The 26,361-nt window shown below is 44.3% G+C and overlaps 1 protein-coding gene across 1 annotated transcript; it reads right to left on the bottom strand.

Annotated features, from left to right (window-relative positions):
* Positions 1 to 1,894: 1,894 nt before the first annotated feature.
* GDF7 (growth differentiation factor 7) lies at positions 1,895 to 25,851 on the bottom strand. Its single transcript, XM_060771294.2, has 2 exons — positions 25,364 to 25,851; positions 1,895 to 10,978 (listed from the first exon to the last, which is right to left on the bottom strand). Exons 1-2 carry the CDS (start codon positions 25,638 to 25,640, stop codon positions 9,999 to 10,001), a joined length of 1,257 nt encoding a protein of 418 aa, XP_060627277.2. The 5' UTR covers positions 25,641 to 25,851; the 3' UTR covers positions 1,895 to 9,998.
* Positions 25,852 to 26,361: the final 510 nt, after the last annotated feature.

The following is a 26,361-nucleotide window of genomic DNA, read 5'->3' as shown; positions in this document are numbered from 1 at the left end:
CAAATGTGAACTATAGTATTTCATATTTGACTAATTTCTTAATGTTAATGTGTGGTGGAATGCTAATGGACTAGAAAGATGCAATCCTGCCTTATCTGGTGAAGAGTCAGAGTAGTACCTCAATTCATATTGTTCCACTTGGATTGGCCCTGTTCATTCTGATTTGTCCAATTATGTCAGAATGTTCTTCTGAAATCCTGAGTTTTCCTAGAACTAGCTAATGTCTGAAGACATGTTAGGAAATACCCACTGGAGACTGAGATGGGCTTCTTTATTGCAAAAGATGGACACGTTTTTTTAGAAATTCTTCTCGTGGTGCATCTGTTGATCTCACATTTGCTTCTGATAAATAGCTTCCGTTGCACATTGCATTGTTTTCAAAGTCTTGTTTTATGGCAGCAAACAAGAAGATTTAAAACATTCCACAGAGCACTTTCATTGATTTTTAGATACTAATGCCTTAGAACGAATTTAGAAATTGTTGCTCAAGAATTATCAACACAGGCTGGATCTACACTGCCACATAAACCAGTTCAAAGCAGATAATCTGGGATTAGAAACTGGATTATATGACAGTGTAGAAGGGGCCCCAGCTTCCCTTACAAGTCTCTATGCCAAGCATCCTCAAACTGCAGCCCGTCAGCTGTTTGGGCCTTCAACTCCCAGAAGCCTAACAAGTTTTTCCAGTTGTCAGGAATTCTGGGAGTTAAAGGTCCAGTTTGAGGATGCCTGCTCTATGCTATGCCTTTTATTTTTGTGTTGGACTGCCTTCAGAAACTTCAGTGTTTTCACTGGACTGGTAAAAGGTATTCTTGGAAATTCAGATCCTGTAGACATTAGTCTGGATCCTGAGTAGGTGATTGCATACTCACATCCAGCCTACTCAAAAAAAAGTTGGGCAAGTGGTCTGCCCAGGTGAGCAAGTACAAGGGCAGCTAGCCTAACCTGGCCTATGTATCCCGACAATACCCATACATTACTCTGTTCACATGACACAAGTTCTTTCTGCTGCCTGGCAACATTTCTTTAAGCTGTTGGAAAGCCTTCTGTCATCCACTGTCCAACTTGATTTGTTTTACTTGGATGGACTCCAGGACTTGAAACTCTGAAATCACCTACAATGAAGCACATCCCAGCTGCACTCAGTGACATTTTCTTATAGTGAATCTACATGGTTGAATGAATGCAGTTTGATATAACTTGAATTGCCGTGGATCAATGCCGAGGCTTATTAAATATGGTTTTCTGTGGGTGAGCAGATGGCGACTACTGGATGACATCTGTTCTGTATCAGAAACAAGAGGTGATGTGGTCTATCCAATGCAGTTTTCTGAATCAGCACCCCAAATAACCAAACTGAATTTAAAATTGACCAAAAACTGATCTGTAACCCCTTTGGTACAAATGTTGGTCATAGTGGTCCCTGATCAAAAAAAGGTTGTGCACCACTGGTTTACAGTATAGATGCAGCCCATGTAGCCAGGCATGTAGCGGGGGGGGGGGGGGGCTTGGGGGGCTTGAGCCCCCCCCCCCGAAATTCTCATGGTGATCCGTGAGAAGGCCTTACTGGTACATTATTTAAACTGTTATGTTTATTCATATCATGATCTGATCACCATGCTCAATATATCCCATATGCATGGGGGTATTGGGGTAACGATACAAAAGGTTCACTCAGACTCAGCCTCCCTGAATCAAACTCAGCTCCCCCCCCCCCCCCCCCGAAACAAAATCCTGGCTACAGGCCTGCATGTAGCAGTAGCAAAGCATGTGAAAAGTGACAAGGAAACCAACTAGTGGTGGAAAGTCAGTATCACTTCTGTTTGAACCCTCCAATGCTTGATGACACGAATCCCAAGGGAAAAATAAATAAATGAAGCACATATCAATAAAATATTTAATAAACTTATCTGTACAAAATATTTAAAGGGCTAATTAAGAGTATACAAGATTGCTTATTTAACAAATATATACCACTATATAATATGTTCAAGAAAATATATATTGCTTGTTTACAGTTCATTTACAATCCATATGTACAATCTATTTAAATTTTCGAATACACACACGCAATGCATTTACACCATCACTTACAGAACTATCTTCCATTGAACATTTCACACACTCAGACCCAGACATTTTTTTTTCCAATCCAAAAAAACAAATCCCACAAAAATTGACATTTCCCCCTCTATACAAACAAGCGGAAAATACAGTAAATGATAGTTTCGGGGAATGAAAAAAAGAAACAGTAGGAGAGAAAAGGAAAACGATTTCTGCTTTTCAATGCAACATGTGGAAAGCTATAAATTATGTGGATTTGTGTGCATGGAGTGTTGTTGTTTTGGTAAAACTGCAAAAGCTTTTTTGGGGAGTCTTTCAGGACAGGGCAACAGTAAATGCATTCGCTTTGCTAGTTGGACAAACATATCTGGGGTCGTTAAAAACATGAAGCGGTAAGAATGTAACCTGCTTCCTGCAAAAACGTTTCTTGATAACAATGAAAGAAAAACTAAGAAACAACAGTTTAGATATTCAGATGCAAGTGTTGTCAACAGCTTTGGATCCTAAGCCTACATTTCAGGACTTAATGGTCAGCTGCTTGATTTGCAAACATTCTTCCTACAGCTTTCCAGGAAAACAGTAGCTGCACTTTGCAGAAATACATCACTGATAAAAAGCTACAGGAGAAAATACCTATGATTTTTTTTTAAAGATAAGCACAGTGCAAGGCTTTTAAACAGAACTTCTTAACTATGGGGGCATTCCTGAGGTCTGGCCAAGGTTAGAGGAAAAGTATTTGGAACAAGACAATGTAAAAAAAAAGTGTCAAGATGTGCAGCTCTATTTTTAAACACTAGGTATTTTTGCACTCTCCCCTCTGGTTATATTTCGAGAGAAGTTACAAGATTGCTTATTTAACAACACATCCATGGGAATCTCATTCCAATCCCACAGTAAATCAGGCATATCTCCGCTAAAGTCAATACAATTATGGTGAATTCCAACCAATGTGTGTTAAGGGGCTGGGAGCAGGGAGAGGACACCGAGCGAGGTGTAGGTTTTTACATACTGGGTTAAGCTAGGGTGCTGTTATTATTTTGACCTTCACAATGTTGTATTGAAAACTTGGCAAGGGTTCAAGAACTCAGTGAATTTGGCAAAATGTATGGGTTACATTCCTGTACCTCCATTTATTTCTAAAAGGCTTCTTTAGACATGCCTAAAGGTTTGCATATGGATCCGGTAGCAGCTTTATCTGAATAACAGTTCTCCAAAACAACTGTTTATTTGTTTGTTTGTTTATATGATCTAGCAAGTCCTGGTCTACCATAGACATGACTACAGTCTAGACACCTCTAGACTATAGTCATAGAGATCATAGAACCATAGAGTTGGAAGAGACCTCGTGTGCCATCGAGTCCAACCCTCACCAAGCAGGAAAATTGCATTCAAAGCACCCCCGACAGATGGCCATCCAGACTCTGCTTAAAAGCCTCCAAAGAGAGCCTCCAGCACAGTCTGAGGCAGAGAGTTCCACTGCTGAACAGCTCTCAGGAAGTTCTCCTAATGTTCGGGTGGAATCTCCTTTCCTGCTGTTTGAAGCCATTGTCCCAGTCTCCAGGGCAGCAGAAAACAACCTTGTTCCCTCCTCCCTATGACTTTCCCTCACATATTTATATATGGCTAAATGATAAATGAGTACATCTCTTCTGGTGTTTTCCACTGCAAATCCCAGCATTCCTCCCACTGGTTCTGTTGAGTAGACCTTTGCTCACCTCTGCCCTAGAAGACCTACCATCCTATAGGACAGTTGATAAAACATTAAGCATTAAGTTCCATTGATTCCAATGAGTCACACATAGAACATTATATAAAAACTGCATATTGTTCGCTTTGAGTTTAGGATATATCATAAAGTTTGTGTGCCTAAAGTGGCAAATGACAAACATGCAAGAAACTCAAATAGTGTGAAGTAGCTTTCTTCCGAGGTAGATTTGTGGGCTGTGTGTTATTGAGACACACCTAACCATGTCCTAGGCCATTTAGGACTAACTGGCGACTCTATCATTAATCAGGCTTTGCCTTTCAACAACTAAATCTTTGTACAGCTGTAACACTTGTGACAAAATGTCATAGAGCTTTCTCCAAGAATTATTTTCCTATTATGTCCTTTTCCTTATCAAATGTACTCATATGGACTTAATTATTCCACTGACATGTTATTCCTTAACACTTCTCCATGGGTTGTAGTACCATTTGCAAAGCATGGGACAGCAGCACAAAACAGTAACTTCCAATCTCTTTTCCGAATTGTTTCATCCCCAGTCAAATCAATTTAATGTGGGTGTTAACCTATATTCTCCTCTCTCTTTTTTTGTGTCAGAAGCAACTTGAGAAACTGCAAGTTGCTTCTGGTGTGAGAGAATTGGCCGTCTGCAGGGACCCTTCCCAGAGAGTGCCCAGATGTTTTACCATCCTGTGGGAGGCTTCTCTCATGTCCCCGCATGGGAAGCTGGAACTGCCAGATGAGAGCATGTCAGCAGTTCAGCCGGCACAAGGGTTTAACCCATTGCGCCACCGTGGCTCCTGATATTCTGCTGTTGTTGTGTTGGAAAAAACTTAAAGGCATACAAATAACAACAGCAAATATTATGCTGTTGTTGTTTGTGTGCCTTTAAGTTATTTCCAACTTTTGGTGACCCTAAGAGGAACCTATCATGGTGTATCTTGGGCCTGAGAGTGTGTGGCTCACCTAAGGTCACCCAATGGGTTTTCATGGCTGAGGAGAGATTCAAACCCTGGTCTCCAGAGTCTAAGGCTCGAACCACCAAACCACGCTGTTCTCCAAGACAAGATGATACTGTGAAATTATATCATAGAATCAAAGAGTTGGAAGAGACCTCATGAGCCATCCAGTTCAACCCCCTGCCAAGAAGCAGGAATATTGCATTCAAATCACCCCTGACAGATCAGGAACATACATTCATGGAAATGGAGTCCAACTTCTCTCAAAATCAAAAGGTGCTTTGCCTCAATTATGGTAAGTAGGTTGCACTGATAATCCGGTTCAATATAAATCTGCTGATCTTACGTGAGCATCAAAGTCAGCAAGATCAGACACATAGCACCCAAGCCCTTTCCATATTCTTACAATGTACGTAAGCCTTAAACGAATCCTATGATCATAACTGGGGTGGGGAGGGAAAGAAAACATTTTCCCCCTGTATTATGCTGCAACACAGAAGGTATTTTGATCTTGTCAGAAAAACTTGAGAAAGTACAAGTCGCTTCTGGTTTGAGAGAATCAGCCATCTGCAGAGACGTTGCCCAGGGGACACCTGGATGTGATACCATCCTGTGGGAGGCTTCTCTCATGTCCCTGCATGGGAGCTGGGGCTGACAGACGGGAGCTCACCCCATCTCGTGGATTTGAACTGCCGACTTCCAGGTCAGCAGTTCAACCAGCACAAGGATATTGGAAGGGAAGAGGTAAAATAAAAGGCATGCTTGCACAGGATTTAACCTAATACTTTTAGAGTGGGCAAATGGTAGATTTATTTATTGATAAAATGTATGGGGTCAAAATTTCCTATTCTGTGAAAAGGTAATTTCTTAAATTAGATTACAACCATGAAACATTGTTAATGGAAAAGCGGAGTCTTGAATATCCTATATTTTCTTAACCCGTAGTTCTTAAAATTTGCCATTAGTAGTTTGGTGAGACAGTAACATTATTTGGCAGAGAAGGTTAAAAACTTTGTAAAACTACAACTCCCATGATTCCACAACATTAAGCCATAGCAGTTAAAGTGGTGTCAAACTGCTTTAATTCTACGGTGTAGAAAATTTTCAGTTCTCTTCCAAAATATCTGTTTTAGGGAATTTTCCATGGGCCTTACAGTTTCATTCCACCTTCCTTTCAATGTTGTTTCTGTTCGAGCAGACAGAGAAATGGAGGACCAGATTAGAATCTCTGCACTCCATTTAGAATGATTAATTATGCAAAGTTTTGGCAAGAACAAAGTCTCTGGATAATTTGCCCTGAAGTGAATATGAATCCAGATCCAGTTTAATTATGTTCAACCAGCTATACATTTCACGCCACAAATAAAAAGGATGTATGTCCCCAACTCCAGATCCAGTGATTCACTGAGGCAGTTTAGTGAGGACAGGAGCAACAGAATGGTGGGCATAGATCCACATCCAGAAAGGATCACCGGCAATGGCCACATATGCCAGTATCAACATATATTTTAATGGATATTAATTCTAGGTCCTTCCTTGAGGTTCTCTGGTATTCTTGGGCTAGAAGTCCTCAATTCCAATAACATTTTTATTATCTAGTTTATCGAACAAGACGAAGTCCAGGAATGTATCCCTCACAAATACTGGACTCATACTATACACTGATTTAATATAAGACTAGAATATCAATTTGACATAACTATGATTTTTAATGCCTCCAGACCACCAATTAAATATTTAAACATATTAGTTACAACATATGGCTTGGGCATTTGGATGTGATCCCTTTTCATTTCAGTGGAACCCAACTCAGTTGAAAATTGTGCATCAAGGAAAGACAGCCAACATACTGTCCAACACAAAGAGACACATAGAGTACTTATAAAAGGTAAAGGTCTTCCTTGACATTAAGTCCAGTCATATCCAACTCTGCGGGTTGGTGCTCATCTCCATTTCTAAGACAAAGAGCCAGCATTGTCCACTTAATGTCAAGGGGAAACCTTTACCTTAACCCATGACTGTTGATTTTAAGGAAATGAGCAAGGAAAGATGTTCAGAATTATGGCCTAACAGTCTGACTTTGCTTATGCTCAAGTCTCATATTTCCTATTGAATATACTTTAGGTGTTCAGCCTTGGGCCCAATCTACTTAAAGAACAAATCCTGTCTAAAATTCTATAGGATAACAGTTCAGATTATAGAAGGTGAAATATCTGCCACTGGATGCTCATCAAACATTTTTTTAAAAGGTTCTGCAACAGAAACATGCATTCACAAGAAAATACAGTCCTTTTTGCTTGACATCTATTCTTTTAAGTGAACGTTGGGTTTCTAAAAAAATAAGCCACTTGATCATGCAATTATTGTACTCGATTGTACCAAATTCAAACAGCCTTTCAGTTAGCAAATGTCCTGCTCTAACGATGCATCTACACTGTGGATTGAATGCAGTTTGGCACCACTTTAATTGCCATGGGTTCAAAGCTTGGGATCTGTAGTTTTACAAGTTCTTTAGCTTTCTCTGCTTCTCTCACCAAACTACAACTCCCTTGATTCCATAGCATTGAAACAGGGCAGTTAAAGTGGTGTTAAGCTGCATTCATTCTACAGAGTACCAAAAAGAAAAGAAAGATCTTAATGGTAGCCTTGCATGTATAACATTCTGTGTTTTGTTTAACTTTCATCTTTTCCAGCTGAGACTAGAAGGCCATTGTGTTTACAAACCTGGAGAGCTACTGCCAGTCAGTGTAGGGGGCAATATGTACCAATGGTCTTGCTTGGTATGAGGCAGTTTCCTATATTCCTAAATAAATTAGGAATTTGTCCACTGACCCACTCCCCTGGGGAGCAATGTTGCTTTCAGATCAAAACCTCTCCAAATCAACCATGAATAGCTCAGACACATCAATGCCAAGGATAACATGCATAATCTTATGTAGATTTGGACTATGGCTTCATCTAGCTCGTCCGATTTATCAACATTGATTGGCACAGGGTTTTCCAAGTTTGAAAAAAAAACACTTTCCCAGTCTTACATGAAGATTACTTGAGACCTTCTGCATATGAAACATACTCCCTACCACAAAGTTATGGATGAGGCAAGGATTTGCAATAGGAACACGAAGATGTTTTTGCACTACCCATTTTTTTATATATACACCCTCAATAAGAATGGACTTTTTGCTAGTAGTATTATGTAATCTTGTCAGCAGCAGAGCAGGGGAGAGAGGTGGATTCCTTGTGGCCTTCAGCCCAAAGTGTTATGCAAACCAGTTCTTAGAAGGTATATGCCTGATCCATGGTAAAGGAACCTGTTTCAATATTTAAAGCAAGAATGACCAGTTACCAGCCTCAGAGCTAAATCTGGCCCAAAAAGCAATTTTCTCCACCCATTGGCAGCCTCAATGAATATTAATCAAGATGAGGTTAAGAAGAAAACCATATGTGATATAAGAAGTGAAAATGTTTTCAGAGCTGAGAAAAACAGACAAGGATTACACAATTACTTGTTATGTTCTTTGGGATTTTTGAGTCAGTCCCCAAGTATGGAAGAGTACTCGATCAAGGACTGTCAAGCCCTTGGTGAGAAGGCAGTAACATCATAATTTGGACTCTTAACTCCCTAAGAAAAAGGAAGGTGTTGTGTAGCAAATGATACTTTAAGGCCAGGAGGATCATCTGGAGGACAGAGTAGTTCTGAGACTTACAGACACTGGCTGGGTCAGTGGAGCTTCATCCTCCAAATCAGTCTTTGTGTCAACACCGACTGGGAGAGAATCAAGCATTTGTAGTCTCTAGTGCTGCTTGGGAACCATTCTGGCAGAGAATTTCTAGTTGGGTCACATAAAATGCAATCTTCTCCATGTTTACTCAAAAGCTGCACTGTGTTCAGTGATACCAGCCAACCATGTGCACAAAGAATTTTGGACTTACATCTTCCAGATAATTTGTTGACAAGCAATCGGATACATCTTTGTGCATATGTTTCAGATTGCAACAATCCTAGAGACACTTCTTTGGAATGGGTTGCATTGAACACAGTGAGCCTAAGCTCTCACTAAACCTATATGATTGTGTTTTTAAAAGTAAGGAACCTGTGGTTTCCCACATATTGAACTACAATTCCCATTAGTCCTTTCCATCCATCATATTGATTTGACTGATGAGAACCTAATAATATTTGGAGGGTCTTAAGTTCCATAGGTTAATAGACATTTTGCCAGAATGAGATAAAGTGATAGCAGTAATCACTCTTCTGAGAAAAAAAATGTACAAAAATCAATAAAAGTGGCATAGTGTAAGAGACTATAAGACAATGGAAAAGAGAGGCCAGTGATTTTCAATTAATTTCCAGCTGAGGCTTTATCAGGGATGAGCAATGTGACAAAAGCCTTCAAAGAAAGTTGTTCTTCAATCTTACGGTATATCTACACTGTAGAATTCATGCAATTTGGCTCCACTTTAACTGCCATGGTTCAATGCCATGGAATATATGGGAAATCTGTAGCCTTCTCTGCCAAAGAGTGCTAGGACCTCACTATGTCAGTTAAAGTAATGTCAAACTGCAGTGTAGATGCAACCCTAATCTTCCCCTAAACCAAAACAATGTATTTGATGGGTTCCAGGCTTGGTGTCCAGAGGACTCCATGCAAACAAGAATACTCTCCAGAACCATGAGTGGCATATGGGATTGACTGCAGTCCAAATAAGGACTAACTGGGTGAAATATTTACTTTTTAAAAGTTTGGGGAAATACCCACCCCTGTAGATTAATCCTACAATTTGATCCCCTCAGCTACCCTCCCAGCCAAGTGTGAAAGTGAGAATATTCTGGAGAATTGTCATGGAAAGTCAATATATTCAGGTGACTGTAATCCCATGCCCTCGTTCTTTCTGTCTTCATCCATTTCATAGCAAATTTTGTTCTGTTCTTTCTTCATCCTTCCTTTTAAAGTGCCCTTTTGGTGGGGTAGCTAAAGCAAGACTGGGATGTGGAGTGGTACGGATGGATGGCGCTTGCCCAAACCACCTTTGTGGGGATGAGAGCATGAGAAAAATGTCAGTAGCAGCTGCAGCCTTGGAAAGGGAGGCTACTGAGCCCAACAACTCTTCTCTTTCTGCCTCAAAGGGTCAGGACATCCCAAGTCACCCCTCTCAGCAAGGCAAATCCTGTGGAGAGCAAACCTAAGAAAACCTCCTTGGGAGGCCTTGAAGGGTGAGGAGTACGAGGAGAGTTGGAAATGGCAGCGCTACCTGCAGCCACAACTCTCCACCACCATGTCCTCATACTGTTTGTAAACCACGTTGTTGCCAGCGTCGATGTAGAGGATGCTGATGGGGCTGAGCTTGGAGGGCACACAGCAGCTGGGTGGTGCAGCATCAGGGTCCATGGAATTCATGAGGGTCTGGATGATGGCATGGTTGGTGGGCTCCAGATGCGAGCGGAGCGGGAAGTCACAAGCACCGTCACAGTGGTAGGCCTCATAGTCCAACGGCGCAATGATCCAGTCATCCCAGCCCAGCTCTTTGAAGTTGACATGCAAGGCCTTGCGGCTGCAGCGACTCTTAGCCTTTTTACCTGGACTACGCAACCCTGATGAAGACGAAGATGAGGAGGAAGAGGCCGAAGCCCGGCCCGCCAAAGTGGTGCGCCGCCTCCGACGTCCTGCAGCCACTGCTTTCTGTTTGGCTGGCTCTGGAGAGAGACCCTCAGGCCCCAAGCCCCCTTTGGCCTTCTCGCGGATCTCCTTGAAAAGGCTCTCCTTCCGCTTGGCCCGCGAAAAGACCACCAGCAGGGCCCTCTCATGTGGCAGTGGCAGCTCCTCCAAGCCAAAGCCCATTTGCCCTGGAGGCAGCAGCCTCCCTGAGCTCTCCGAGACCAGGCTGAGGAGGAAGCAAAGCGCCCTTGGTCTCTGGCTGTGCCTCAGAGCAGCCCAAGCATCAAACACCTCCCAGCGAGGCAAACTGCCATCACCTGCCTCCACAGTGTCTCCTGCCCGAGAGTCCAGGAGCTTCCGGTCACCATCTTCACCTCCATTTTCTCCATCTTGGTCATCGTTGTCACAAGTGGAAAGGATGAGGCGGTGGAAAAGGCCTTCCTGTGACCAAGCCAAGCTCTGGTTTTCGGGGGCTTTGCGCAGGACCCGTAGCTCAGCTCCTACTACCTCGTCCGCCTCAGGCAGGCTGGAGATGTCGAAGACAAAGCACCGCTCCTTTGAAGCAGAGGCCTCTGGAAGGAAAAAAGGAGCCCTGCATTATATTTGGAAATTAATGCTTGTATTGCCCCCATAGCGACACTCCTGTTCTGTAACACGTAGGATACATCTATGCTGTGGAAGAAATGCAGTTTGACAGCACTTTAACTACCATGGCTCAATGCTATGGAATTTTGGGAGTAGTAGTTTTATCAGGTTGTCAACCTGCTTGGTGCCCCACCAAATCCAGAGGATTCTATGGGATTCTATAGAAATTGCAATTAAATCCTCATTTAATTGCAGTGACTGCAGGTTGACACCACTTGAACTACCCTGGCTCAGTGTTTCTCTGTCAAAGAGTGCTGGTGCCTCATGAAATTACAACATATGTGATTTCACAGCATTGAGCCAAAGCAGTTAAGGTGATATTAAATTGCATTCATTCAAAAGTGTAGACACACCTTAGTCAAAGAAAAACTGTGAAATCAATGGAACTCACCCATTGTTTATGACTGAATTTAAGCCTCACTGATTTGAATGGAGTTGCTCTAAGTATAACTAAATGTAAATAACACAACACAATTTTCCTGTTAGATTATTTCAAAACCATTTATGGATAAAGAATGCCCATTCATAAGCATGGGGTGCACCTATATTGTAGAATGAACTGCAGTTGGTTGACTTTTAACTGCCATGGTTAGATGCTATAGAAGTATGGGAGTTGTAGTTTTACGAGGTCTTTAACCTTCTCTGGCAAAAAGTGCTGGTGCCTCATCAAATTAACAGATCCCTGGATTCCATATCACTGAGCCAGGGCAGTTAAAATGGTGTCAAACTGTATGAGTTCCACACTGGAAACGTGCCCCATGTCTTCTTACTGGAGGTAGCCTGCAGCCTTTAAGTCTTAGAGCCAAAGAACTGGAGAGAGCCAAGCCTTTTCCCCATTTACACCCATAGTTCAGATTTGATTGGGTCTTCCTTTCACCTTCTATTTGTCCCCTCCCCAATGCAGATGAATACTTACTTCTAAGTGGCTTTAGCACTGCCCTTCTTACATACTGATTTGATTTCTAGGCTGGGAATTCTTTGCCTTTCCAGAGACCATTGGGTTGTAATTCCCAGAATTCCTGACCATTGGCTATGCTGCCTGGGCAGACAGGAAGTGCAGGCCAACAAATACTTTTACACCACACAATTATTGCACTGTAATCCCACTTTAATATCAACAGTTAAAGTGAAATACTGAAAATTATAGATTATGGATGTGTAAAACCAGGGTGATTAAACTGAAAAAAATCAACTCATTTGAACTTTAGTGATGGAGAAGAGTTCTACACACAGTATGGACTGCTAAATAAATGGATACAAGAGAAAATCAAGCCTGAACTCTCCTAGAAGACAAAATGAATAAAATGAGACTGACATATTTTACCTACATCATAAGAAGACAGATTCACTTGAAAAGATAATAAAGCTCAATAAGGTGGAAGCTAGTAGGAAAACAAGACAACCACATTCCAGATGAAGAGATTCAAGCATGTAAGAGGAAAAGGTGATGTGGGGTTCATCTACACCAGTGGTTCCCAGCCTTTTCTTTTTGACCAGGGACCACTTGACTAGGAACACTTTGGCCAGGAACCACTTGACCAGGGACCACTTGACCAAGGACCACTTTGACCAGGGACCACTTGACCAGGGACACTTTGCCAGAGACCATTGACCAAGGACCACTTTAACCAAGGACCACTTGACCAGGGACACTTTGGCCAGGGACCACTTGACCAGGGACACTTTGGCCAGGGACCACTTGACCAGGGACTACTTTGACCAGGGACCACTTGACCAGGGACACTTTGGCCAGGGACCACTTTGACCAGGGACACTTTGGCCAGGGACCACTGGATCAGGGACACTTTGGCCAGGGACCACTTGACCAGGGACTACTTTGACCAGGGACCACTTGACCAGGGACACTTTGGCCAGGGACCACTGGACCAGGATCCACCTGACCAGGGACACTTTGACCAGGGATCACTTGACCAGGGACATTTTGGCCAGGAACCACTGGACCAGGGACCACCTGACCAGGGACACTTTGACCAGGGATCACTTGACCAGGGACACTTTGGCCAGGGACCACTTTGACCAGGGACCACTCTCCAACATTAGTAGCAAAAAGGTTACAAATCAGTTTTTGGTCAACTTTAGATTTAGTTTGATTATTTGGGGTGCTGATTCAGAAAACTGCATTGGATAGACCACATCAGCTCTAGTTTCTGATACAGAGCATACGCCATCCAATAGTCGCCACCTGCTCAATCACAGAAAACTATATTTAATAATCTAGAGCAGCAGACCTTGGCCCACAGGTTGGGAACCACTGATCTACACCGTAGAATTAATGCAGTTTGAGACAACTTTAACCACCATATCTCAAAGCTGTGGGATCCTGGGATCTTTAGCTTGATGAGGGACCAGTACTCTTTGGCAGAGAAGCTAAAATACATCATAATACTATACCCCCCATGATTCCATAGCATTGAGGTATGGCAATTAAAAAGGCATCAAACTGCATTAATTCTATAGTGCAGGTGCACCCTTGGAGATTTAAAGTTGACTTCAGTGCAGTTAACAAAAAAAAAGGGTTGTTGACTAAAGAGATTCTGTTTCCCTCTGAACAAACTACAAGACTGCTATACTATGTAGTCATGTCAGTTGAAGTGAAGTCATAACACTATAATTTTGTAGTGAGAAAGGGTCTGTCCTGTAGTCACAAATCTGCTAGAATTCTTGGCCACCCACTCAGCTGTGGCTATCTGTTCTCCCAAATAGGCTTGACTCCGTTTTCACTTGGGAGAAGGTATTGCTGAGCATCTAAGATGGAACCTACACAATGCATGCAGTAAATCAGGATGCCTTTTCAGCTGCACTACAGTTTGTGAAGGGTGAAGAAGGACGGCAGTTGTTCCATTTGAAGTAAATACACCCTCACAGAATCATACTGTTGTAAGAGACTCCAAGGGCCATCCACTCCAACCCCATTCTGTCATGTAGGAACACACAATCAAAGCACATCTGAGACCTCGACACACTCCTAGGCAGAATATCCCATTGTTGAACAGCTCTTTCCACCACCAAATTCTTCCTCATGTCTAGGTGAACTTCACCTCTGCAAATATATAAGGCTTAAACTCTAGGTCAAATGAAATGGTAGAACTAGGAGGAATTTAGCAGCTGGAAATATCACCAGAGAGCAGTGAATCTTCTCTGGGTTTTAGACTACTTTTGAAAGAAGCTATTCAAGAGATTGAACCTGGTGGTGGGACAGGGTTCAGCACTTTGGAGAGCTCCTGTAATGGTCCTGGTAACGTTGTGTATGTGCCGGCTCCAAGAACCTCATGGGGTTTTCTTAGGCTGGGACTATACTACCCTATATCCCAGGATCTGATCCCAGATTATCTGCTTTGAACCAGATTATGAGTCTACGCTGCCAGATAATCTTGGATAAGAATATAATGTGGGACTCAGGACGGTGTAGATCCAGCCTTAGACAAGTAATATCCAGATATAGTTTTGCCAGTTCTTTCCTCTAAATTATACCATACAGCACCTGGTATTTGAGGTCAGTCTCCTGTCCAATTGCTAACCAGCTTAGTTTCCAAGATCATATAGGATCTGGTGCCTTTAGCTGCATGATAACATTAGTACTATCCAATTTACCATGACAAGATATCCACCAAGGCATCTATCCTTGGAGGACCAGTGTGGAATGATTGTTGGAGCCTTGGACTCTGGAGAATAGGACTGAATCATGGCTTGGCCATGAAAACTTTCTAGGTGGTCTTGGGAGAGTCATACACTCTCAGCCCCAGAAAATCCTATGACAGGTTCTTTTGTGGTAGTCATATATAAAAAATGCCTTGAAGGCATACAACATCTTGCTTTGACTTATTGCCTCATCACACTGTATGATGCATTTGTGGGTGGTTTTAAAGGTTTAATGTTTTAGTAATGTATGTTTTATGACACACGTGACAACAACTAATAAGGAGAGGAGAGAAGGAGAAAGAGGTGAAGGAGAAGGCAAAGGGGAGAAGGAGAAGAAGAGAAGGTGAAGGAGATGGAAAAAGGGAGAAAGTGAAGGAAAAGGTAAAGGAGAGAAGAAGGAGAGAAGGAGAAAAAGGTGAAGGAGAAGGGGAGAAGGTGAAGGAGAAAGTGAAGGGGAGAAGGAGAAGAAAAGAAGGAGGAGAAAGGGAGAAGGTGAAGGAAAAGGTATAGGAGAGAAGAAGGAGAAGAAGGTGAAGGAGAAGGTAAAGGGGAGAAGAAGAAGAAGAAGAAGAAGAAGAAGAAGAAGAAGAAGAAGAGAAGAAGGAGAATAAGAAGAGAAGAAGGAGAAGGGGGGAAGAAAGTGAAGGAGAAGGTAAAGGGGTGAAGGAGGAGAAGAGAAGGTGAAAATGAAAATGAAAAGATACAGAATGAGGGGCAATGCCTGGCTGGAGAGCAGTACATGTGGAAAGATCTTGGGGTCCTCGTGGACAACAAATTAAACATGAGCCAACAATGTGATGCCGCTGCAAAAAAAGCCAATGGGATTTTGGCCTGCATCAATAGGAGCATAGAGTCTAGATCCAGGGAAGTCATGCTATCCCTCTATTCCGCCTTGGTCAGACCACACCTGGAATATTGTGTCCAATTCTGGGCTACATAATTGAAGAGAGATATTGGCAAGCTGGAAAGTGTCCAGAGGGGGGCAACTAAAATGATCAAGGGTCTGGAGAACAAGCCCTATGAGAAGCGGCTTAAAGAGCTGGGCATGTTTAGCTTGAAGAAGAGAAGGCTGAGAGGAGACACGATGAGGGCCATGTATAAATATGTGAGAGGAAGTCATAGGGAGGGGGGAGCAAGCTTGTTTTCTGCTGCCCTGGAGATGCAATGGAGCAGTGGCTTCAAAGTACAAGAAAAAAGATTCCATCTGAACATGAGCAAGAACTTCCTGACTGTGAGAGCCATTCAACAGTGGAACTCTCTACCCCAGTGGTTCTCAACCTGGGGTCCCCAGATGTTTTTGGCTTACAACTCCCAGAAATCCCAGCCAGTTTACCAGCTGTTAGGATTTCTGAGAGTTGAAGGCAAAAACATCTGGGGACCCCAGGTTGAGAACCACTGCTCTACCCCAAAGTGTGGTGGAGGCTCCTTCTATGGAGGCTTTAAACAGAGGCTGGATGGCCATCTGTCGGGATGCTTTGAATGTGATTTTCCTGCTTCTTAGCAGGGGGTTGGACTGGATGGCCCATGAGGTCTCTTCCAACTCTAATATTCTATGATTCTATGAAAGAGAAGTAGAAGGGGAGAAGAAGGTGAATGAGAGAAAGTGAAGAAGACAAGGGGAAAATGAGAAGGGAGAAGAAGGAGAAGGAGAAAGTGAAGGGGAGAAGGAGAAGGTGAAGGAGAAAGGGAGAAAGTGAAGGAAAAGGTAAAAGAGAGAAGAAGGGGAGAAGGAGAAGAAGGTGAAGAAGAAGGTAAAGGGGAGAAGAAGAAAAGGAGAAGGAGAAAGGGAAAAGAAGGTGAAAGAGAAGAAGAAGAGAAGGGGAGAAGAAAGTGAAGGAGAAAGTAAAGGGGTGAAGGAGGAGAAGAGAAAATGAAAATGGGAATGTGTGGGAATGAGAAGTTGGAGAGAAGGTGACAGTAAAAAGAAGGGGAAAAGGAAAAAGAGAACGGGAAGAAGGGGAAGGAGAGAAGCAGAAGGAGAAGTTGGAGAGAAGAAATAATTGGGGGGAAGGGGAAGGGGAAGGGGGCGAGAGAAGAAGGAGAAGGAAGAATTGCGCTCAGCGCCATTCCTCCACTTGCAGATTTCTCGGAGGAAAGAGAGGGTCCTTGGCCCCCGGCTTGTGTGAAAGCCCCCTCACCGCATCCCCAACAGATCCACATATTGGGATTCGCTTCCCAGGACAAAACGGGCGAGAGCTTTTCCTCTCCGGCGAGGGACTCCAAGGGGCCAGCGACAGGAAAGAGAAGTAAAAAAGTGCAAAAGCGCCCTCTCCCTTTAAGGGACCAAGGCATCCCTCTCACTATCTCCAAGAGCTTCTCGGCTGCCTTCCTCACCCTTTCACTCCCAGTGAGTGCTACACCGCAGAGTTATGGCAATGTCTCATCACATATATAGAATCCAATGCTAGGGAATTCTGTGATTTGTTTTGTGGGATCTTATTTAGCCTTCCTTGTCGGAGAGTTGTGGTGCCACACAAAGCGGAGGAGAGGAATGTATTAATCCCCCTTTGGATAGCTTTCCCTTCCCTGCGGCTGCAAATCCTCTGCCTTAGCAAAATTATTATTATTATTATTATTAACTTTATTTGTACCCCGCTAGCATCTCCCGGAGGACTCGATGCGGCTTACACAGGCCGAAGCCTCAACACAATACAGTAGAAAGTATAACATCACAACAACAAGGCAAATCAAACAATAAGCAAAATAATATAACACCACAATACTAAGCAAATCAAGCAATAAGCAGAATAACAACAAAGACAGTACATCAGGACATTATTAAAAACTGGTTCGGCCGGCGCACTGGGGTACAAGGGTTAAAAGTGCTGAATGGCAGGAGGCACGTAGGGTTAAAAGTGCGATGTGCAGTGACAATTTGTTATGCTAAGGTGCTACTAGGGCTTGGGTGGGGATTCCTAGTCTGGGAAGGCACAACGGAACAGCCAAGTTTTTAGGTTCCTTCTGAAGACGGCTAGAGTGGGGGCTTGTCTGAGCTCTTTTGGGAGGGCGTTCCAAAGTCGGGGGGCCGCCACAGAGAAGGCCCTGTCACGTGTCCCCACCAAGCGCGCTTGCGACGTGGGTGGGATCACGAGCAGGGCCTCCCCAGATGACCGGAGCGAGCGTGTGGGTTCGTAGATGGTGATGCGGTCACGCAGGTAGGGTGGTCCCAAACCGTTCAGGGCTTTGTAGGTGAGCACCTGCACCTTGAATTGGGCTCGGAAAATAAATGGCAGCCAGTGGAGCTCCCTGAACAAGAGGGTTGACCTCTCTTGATAATGAGCTCCAGTTAGCATCCTGGCTGCTGCCCGCTGGACCAATTGTAGTTTCCGAGCCGTCTTCAAGGGCAGCCCCACGTAGAGCGCATTGCAGTAATCCATTCTAGAGGTGACCAAGGCGTGGACCACCCCGGCCAGATCAGCCTTCACGAGGTACGGTCGCAGCTGGCGCACAAGTCTCAGTTGTGCAAAGGCCCTCCCGGATACCGCCGACACCTGGGCCTCAAGTGTAAGCGAAGAATCCAGGAGGACACCCAAACTGCGGACCTGTGGCTTCAGGGGGAGTGTAACCCCGTCCAACACAGGTGACCACCCTATACCCCGATCTGGTTTGCGATCGACCAGGAGGACCTCTGTCTTATCGGGATTGATCTTCAGCTTGTTCTTCCTCATCCAGATCGACACAGCGGCCAGGCACTCGTCTAGGACCCGAGAAGCCTCCTTGGAGTTAGGTGGAAAAGAGTAGTAGAGTTGTGTGTCATCCGCGTAGAGATGGCACCCAACTCCAAAACTCCGGATGACCTCTCCCAGCGGTTTCATGTAGATGTTAAAAAGCATGGGCGACAGAATAGAGCCTTGCGGGACCCCACAGGTCAAAGGCCAGGGGTCAGAGCAGGCGTCTCCCAGCTTCACCATCTGAGTTCGTCCCTCCAGGAAGGACTGGAGCCACGACAGAACCGTGCCCCCAAGGCCCATCCCGGAGAGACGACCCAGAAGGATACCATGATCGATGGTATCGAAAGCCGCTGAGATGTCCAAGAGAACCAGCAGGGTCACACTCCCCCTGTCCAGCTCTCTGCGGAGGTCATCCACCAAGGCGACCAAGGCTGTCTCGGTGCCATGACCAGGCCTGAAACCAGACTGTGACTGATCTAGGTAGTTGGTATCGTCCAGGAAACCCTGAAGCAAAAGGATAGAAAACGCAGGAAACAGGTAACGTCGTTCTCAAACTACCGTTATTCCCTCGTTTCCTCATCAAAGCCAGACAACCTCCTCTGATCAAACTCTCCGAATCCCTCTAAACTGAGCCGGTGTTTGAATAATGTTAGTTTCCTTTGTTAGTTTGGGCAATTTGGATTATACTGCACTGTATAAGGGGTCATAGAGAAACTCTCTCTCTCTCTATACACACACATAGATATAAGACCCCTATATATGGGTCTCATATCTGTGTGTGTGTATAGAGAGAGAGTTTCTCTATGACCCCTTATACAGTGCAGTATAATCCAAATTGCCCAAACAGATAAAACACATTATCTGCTTTGAACCGGATTATATGAGTCTACACGGCCATACAATCCACTTCAAAGCATATAATCTCGATTTTATATGGTAATGTAGAAGAGTCCCATGTCCCGATATCTCTCTCTATACATCGATAGGAAGATATGTAAGAGTCTCTATGTATCAGTAGATAGATTATGTAAGTATATATCGTTAGATACTATGTAAGAGTCTCTCTATATAGATATGTACGAGTCTCTATACAGTATATCGATCGACTGATAGATATGTAAGATTCTCTCTCTCTCTCTCTCTCTCTATATATATATATATATATCTTTATAGATATGTGAGAGTACCTCTCTATATCTCTAGACCTCTCTATATATTTATATATTTATGATTTTATTTAATACTTTTTATTATTTTATTATTTATTATTAATAATATATTTATATAGATCGAGATAGCTATGTAAGAGTGTCTATAAGCATGTAAGTCTCTCTATATCGATTGATATGTGAGTCTCTCTCTCTCTCTCTCTCTATGGATAGGACAGATAATTTTCGTCTCTCTATATGGATAGAGTATATATCGATAGATAGATAGATAGATAGATAGAGAGAGAGATAGATAGAATGAAAGATAGATAGATGATAGATAGATAGATAGAGAGATAGATAGACAGATAGAATGATTGATTGATAGATAGAATGAATAGATAGACAGAATGAAAGATAGATAGATAGATAGATAGATAGATAGATAGATAGACAGACAGACAGACAGACAGACAGACAGACGGACAGATAGGATGACTGATTGATAGATAGATAGAATGAATAGATAGAATGAATAGATAGACAGAAAGATAGATAGATAGATAGATAGATAGATAGATAGATAGATAGATAGATAGGCAGGCAGGCAGGCAGGCAGGCAGGCAGGCAGGCAGGCAGGCAGGCAGGCAGGCAGGATAGATAGATAGATAGATAGATAGATAGATAGATAGATAGATAGATAGATAGATAGATAGATAGATATAGATAGATAGATGATAGAGAGATAGAGAGATAAATAGACAGAATGAATAGATAGATAAACAGACAGACAGACAGACAGACAGATAGAATAGATAGATAGATAGATAGATAGATAGATAGATGATAGAGAGATAGAGAGATAAATAGACAGAATGAATAGATAGATAGACAGACAGACAGACAGACAGATAGAATGAATAGATAGATAGATAGATGATAGAGAGATAGAGAGATAAATAGACAGAATGAATAGATAGATAGATAGATAGACAGACAGACAGATAGAATGAATAGATAGATAGATAGATAGATAGATAGATAGATAGACAGAATGAATAGATAGATAGATAGATAGATAGATAGATAGAGACCCACTCTGCCTTGATATTCTGGGTTATATGGCTGTGAGGAAGGGCTGATTGATTGACAGATAGATAGATTGATGGATTAGAATTGAATTGAACTGAATTGAATTGAATAGAGTTAACTTTGGAGCCATCCACATGGGTCTCCCGTTATTTCCAGCGGGACGCTGAAAAACGCCTCCTCTTCCGAAACATTTAAATACATTTCGTGCTCAATCTTAAGCATGTGGACTCGGAAAGAAGTCCCATTGAGTTCGGCACAAGTTCTTCCCTCTGGGAACTTGCGGAAAGCTCTGAATCTGGGCACTTTTTGCAGAGAAGGAGAAAAAGGAAAGGGAAATGCCCCGGAGATCATCGAGAGCCAAGGCTGATGAGCTCTTTTCGCTGTTCACGCCTCGGGAAACTGTGTTGCGGAGGCTTTTTGGCTAGGCTTTGTTTCGGAGGAACATCTTTCGGTGGAGACTCGGCTGCACCTGCTGTCCCCGCCCCCCTTGCACCTCTCAGCCAATCCCCTCCACCCTCTCCGGTGAGTGGCAGGTGTCCTCGCGGGAGTCTTGGCCCGGGCGGCGGAATACCCGTCCTTGCCTCGCCTGGTGAGGAAGGGGAGCTGAGGACAGGTTCCTCTTCCTGCTTTTCGTGGCGGAGAGAGCGACCCTGCCCAAACCTTTGGCCTTTTCCCCTTCTCCCTCCCTCCCATTATTACAAAAAGAGATCAAAACCCAAACTAGGCACACGGTGTGGAGAAGAAATGCAGCCTGACTCCGCTTTCAATGCTAGGGATTCAGAGAAGGTCTTTCTGCCGCCTTCTCTGCCAAAGAGTGCTGGCCTCCCTTGCATTGAGCCCTGGCACAGAAAGTGGTGCATATTTCGAGGCACTCTTTTCTCCTCTCCTTTCTTTCCCATCTTCCCGTCCTCCTTTCCTTCCTTCCTTCCTTCCTTCCTTCCTTCCTTCCTTCCTTCCTTCCTTCCTTCCTTCGACGTTTCTTCTTTCTCCACTTTTCTTCCGCTTTTCCCTTCTTCTCCATTCTATTTCCTGCCTTTCCTTTCCTCCCAAATCCTTCCTTGCCTTGCCTTCTCTTTCTCCTGTTTCTTTTTTTTTTCTTTTCAGAGGGAATCTTTTAAGCCTGGATCTACACTGCCCTATATCCCAGGATGTCACTGATTCCCAGATGATCTGCTTTGAACAGAAGTATATGACTCTACACTGCCAGATAATCCCGGATGAGCAGATCATCTGGGATCAGAGCCTGGGGGCCCGTCACCACCCCCAGCTCCTTCAAGGTCAAGCCAATCACTTCAAGGACACACAGCCCTCTATCCCAGAATATCAAAGCAGAAAATCCCACATTCTCTGAGCGTGGTCTCAGATAACCCAGTTCAAAGCAGATATGGTGGGATTTTCTGCCTTGATATTCTGGGATAGAGGGCTGTGTGTCCTTGGAGTGACTGGCTTGACCTTGAAGGAGCTGGGGGTGGTGACTGGCGACAGGGTCGGAAGCCACTGAACAAATGAACAATGAAGGGTTATGTAGAAGGACCAACAGATAACCCAGTTCAAAGCAGATATTGTGGGTTATTTTGCTTTGATATTCTGTGTTTATATGGCTGTATGGAAGGGTCTTGGGATATTGGGCAGTGTAGATCCAGCCTAATAATAATAATAATAATAATAATAATAATAATAATAATAGGTAAAGGTTTCCCCATGACATTGGGGCGTCTTCCACACAGCTGAACAAAATCCCATATTATCTGCTTTGTGGAATATATGGCAGTGTGGACTCAGATAATCCAGTTCAAAGCAGATATTGTGGGTTATTCTGCTTTGATATTCCGGGTTACATGGCTATGTGGAAGTGTCTTGGGATATTGGGCAGTGTAGATCCAGCCTAATAATAATAATAATAATAATAATAATAATAATAATAATAATAATAATAATAATGACAATAAAGATCGAACTGCAAAGACTCTGGCACAAGCCAGTCAAGGTGGTCCCAGTGGTGATTGGCACACTGGGTGAAGTGCCTAAAGACCTTGGCCTGCACTTAAACGCAATCGGCGCTGACAAGATTACCATCTGCCAGCTGCAAAAGGCCACCTTACTGGGATCTGCACGCATTATTCCTGGATATATCACACAATCCTGGACTCTTGGGAAGTGTCCAACGTGTGATCCAATGCAACAGCCAGTAGAGTGATCTTGTCTGCTGTGGACTCGTCTTGTTGTGTTTCAAATAATAATAATAATAATAATAATAATAATAATAATAATAATAATAATAGGTAAAGCTTTTCCCATGACATTGGGAAACAAAATCCCACATTATCTGCTTTGAACTGGAATATATGACAGTGTGGACTCAGATAATTCAGTTCAAAGCAGATATGGTGGGATTTTCTGCCTTGATCTTCTGGGATATAGGGCTGTGTGGATGGGCCCTGCATCTACACTAACATATAACCCAGTTCAAAACCGGATAATGTGGATATATCCAGTTGCTCCCGTGATTCGAAGTGGTGTAAACGTGCATTTCTTCTGTGGTTTGGGTCAAATCTTTTGAGGGGTGGCTTAGACAACTTCCAGCTTCCCTATATCCCCGGATCGGATCCCAAATTATTTGCTTCTGTCAGTGGATAATTATTTGGCAGAGGAGACTCATATAACCCAGTTCAAAGCAGATAACCTGGGATCAGATCCTGGAATATAGGGCAATGTAGATCCAGCCATAGAAAAACCCACCCAGGTTTGCATTTAAGCTTCCAAACAGACTCCTCCAAAGGAATTTCTCCTCCTGCCTCACAGATTATTCTGACAGTTTATGTGTGGCCCCTTCCACACAGCTGAATAAAATCCCACATTATCTGCTTTGAACTGGAATATATTGCATTGTGGACTCAGATGACTCAATTCAAAGCAGATATTGTGAGATTTTCTGCCTTGATAGTCTGTGATATAGGGCTGTGTGGAAGGGCCCTGAGTTCCTGAATTTTTTTTCCACCCCAAAAGTAAGCAGCCTTTTTCTAGTTAATGGCTGGAACTACATTGCCCTATATCCCAGGATCTGATCCCAGATTATCTGCTTTGAACTGATTATATGAGTCCCCAAAGAATCTGTTATAAACAGATAATCTAAGATCAGAGCCTGGGATATAGGGCAGTCTAGGTCCAGCCTGAGATATTTTCCCCAGGCCCCTTCTACATTGAGATATAATCTGGGTTTTGTGTGTTTCTGTTTGTCAGGAGGGACTTGAGAAACTGAAGGTCGTTTCTGGTGTGAGAGAATTGGCCATCTGCAAGGACGTTGCCCAGGGGACTCCCCGATGTTTGATGCTTTAACATCTTTGTGGGAGGTTTCTCTCATGTCCCGGCATGGGGAGCTGGAGCTGACAGAGGGAGCTCAACCCGCTCTCCTCATTGGAACCGCTAACCTGTGGGTCACCAGTCCTGCCAGTACAAGGGCTTTACCCACTGCACCACCCGGGGCTTCATATAATCAGGTTCAAAGCAGAGAATGTGAATTTTATAGAGAGTCCCAGTCTGCAAAAAAGATGGTGTGTTTTGATTTTTTAAAGGATTCCATTTTCTTTTTCCTTTTAATCAAAGCGATTGAAAAAAAATGTATTTGGGTGGGGAGACTTGTAACACACACCTAAATTCGAAATCCGATTCAACTCTTACGGATTAAAATAGGCTGGTTCTACATTACTTTATATACCTAGGATTGGATCCGAGATATGGAACAAAATTTGAAAAATTGTCCATTTCTGGTTTGATAATGCTAGTAAAGGTAGTCCCCTGACATTAAGTCCAGTCGTGTCCGACTCTGGGGGTTGGTGCTCATCTCCATTTCTAAGCTGAAGAGCCGGCGTTGTCCGTAGACACCTCCAAGGCCATGTGGCCGGCATCACTGCACGGCGCGTCGTTACCTTCCCGCCGGAGCGGTACCTATTGATCCACTCACATTTGCATGGTTTTGAACTGCTAGGTTGGCAGAAGCCGGAGCTGACAGCAGGAGCTCATGCCACTCCCGACCTTTCGGTCAACAAGCTCAGCAGCTTAGCGCTTTAACCCATTGGCGCATAATGTTATTTCCAGTTTAATTGTGCGGTGTTTCGTTTCAAAGTAGTTGAAGCGCTGGAGCTGCTGAACTTGCTGATCGAAAGGTTGGCAGTTCGAATGCAGGGAGCGGGGGTGAGCTCCCGCTGTTAGCCCCAGCTTCTGCCAACCTAGCAGTTCGAAAATGTGGGTAGATGAATAGGTACCGCTTCGGCGGGAAGGCCCTGCCGTCCACATGACCTTGGAGGCGTCTACGGACAACGCCGGCTCTTCGGCTTAGAAATGGAGATGAGCACCAACCCCCAGAGTGGGACACAACTAGATTTTACCTTTTTTAAAACTAAAGGTTCAATTAAGAAAGTTGAAAATTAATGATGTTACTATAAAATGGAGATGAGCACCAACCCCCAGAGTCGGGCCCCACTAGACTGAATCCCAGTGGAAACCTTCACCTTGACTTTTGCTGCTCTCCTCCAGAAACTTCGTTTGCAAACGAGGGACCCGTCCACACTGCCATATAACTCAGAAGATGAAGGGCAGAAAAGCCCACAAATTAGTTCCGAGTGGGCGGAGGAGAAGGTGAAAGACACCCGACAGTGTGGATGTCCCCCAAGAAGGTGGGAAATGCCTTGGAATTGGGGGAGAAGGTGGCCAACTGGCCCTGGGCGACCTGAGTGTGGCTCACCTGCGTGCTGCTGCGCCTGATCCACGAATCCCGTGGCGGTGTCCGCCGCGCGTGGTCCTCCTCCTTCTCCTCCTTCTCCTTCTCCTCGAGGATTCTCCTTGGTGTGGGCCAGGCGGTGGTAAAGGGCCACCATATACTGGTGGGGGACCACCACGGCGGGGCCTCCGCCTCTCCTCTCCGCGGAGGGCACGGCCGCGGCGTCCAGCAAAGCCACCAAGCCGCAGGCCCAGCACAACCCCCACCAGGGCGCCGTCGCCGCCGCCGCCTTCAGCTGCATGCTCCCGGTGCGGGTCCGTGGGTGGCAGGCTGGGCTCCTCGGAGGGCTTTGAGGGCTCCTCGGCCTCCCCGGCCGCTTTTGAACATTGTGTTCAATCGAGTGGACGTCGTCGAGAAGGAGGACTGCGGCCGCGGGGCTGGAGGTGGAGGAGGAGGAGGCGCGCCGGCACTCCGGGCAGCGACCTCTGCCGGCGGGCAACGGAACTGCGCTGGCGCGGCCAAGACGAAAGGAAGGAAAAGAAAAGAAAAGAGGGGTGTCCTCGTCGTCGTCGTCGTCGTCCTCTTCTCCCCGCCTGAGTCACCCTGTTTACTTTCTCAACATCGCCTTCCTGTCCTCTTTCTTAATTCTCTCTCTCTCTCTCCCTCTGCTTTCAGAGGTTTTTTTAAAAAAAATTGAATCCGTCGGAAATAACACCAGAAGCTGGCGAGGCGTCGGGGAGAAACGGGAGGCGAGGCTTGCCAAGACGGCCCTGCCTTCGCCCGCCCAAGGCACACCGGCTATTCAGGAAGGAAGGAAGGCAGGAAGGAGAAAGAGAGAGGAAAAGGAGGGGAGGCGGGAAGAAGGAAGGAAGGAAGGAAGGAAGAAGAAGGAAGAGGAGGGGAAGAAAGAAATGAGGGAAAGCAGGAGGAAGGAAACAAACAAAGAAAGCAAGAAAGAAAGGGAAGGAGGAAGGAAAGGAAGAAGGAAAGAAAGAAAAGAAAAGAAAGGAGGGAGGGAGGAA

This window comes from Anolis sagrei, chromosome 1, assembly GCF_037176765.1.
Source record: "Anolis sagrei isolate rAnoSag1 chromosome 1, rAnoSag1.mat, whole genome shotgun sequence".
In the NCBI taxonomy this organism is placed as follows: Eukaryota; Metazoa; Chordata; class Lepidosauria; order Squamata; family Dactyloidae; genus Anolis; species Anolis sagrei.
Note: the sequence above shows the minus strand (reverse complement) of the source record. Positions and strands in the feature narration are given on the sequence as shown.

Coding starts and splice junctions, on each gene's coding strand:
- GDF7 (XM_060771294.2), bottom strand. CDS start 25,640: ATGCAGCTGAAGGCGGCGGCGGCGACGGCGCCCTGGTGGGGGTTGTGC. Junction 10,979..25,363: donor TCAGGCGCAGCAGCACGCAG/GTGAGCCACACT, acceptor TTTTCCTTCCAG/AGGCCTCTGCTTCAAAGGAG.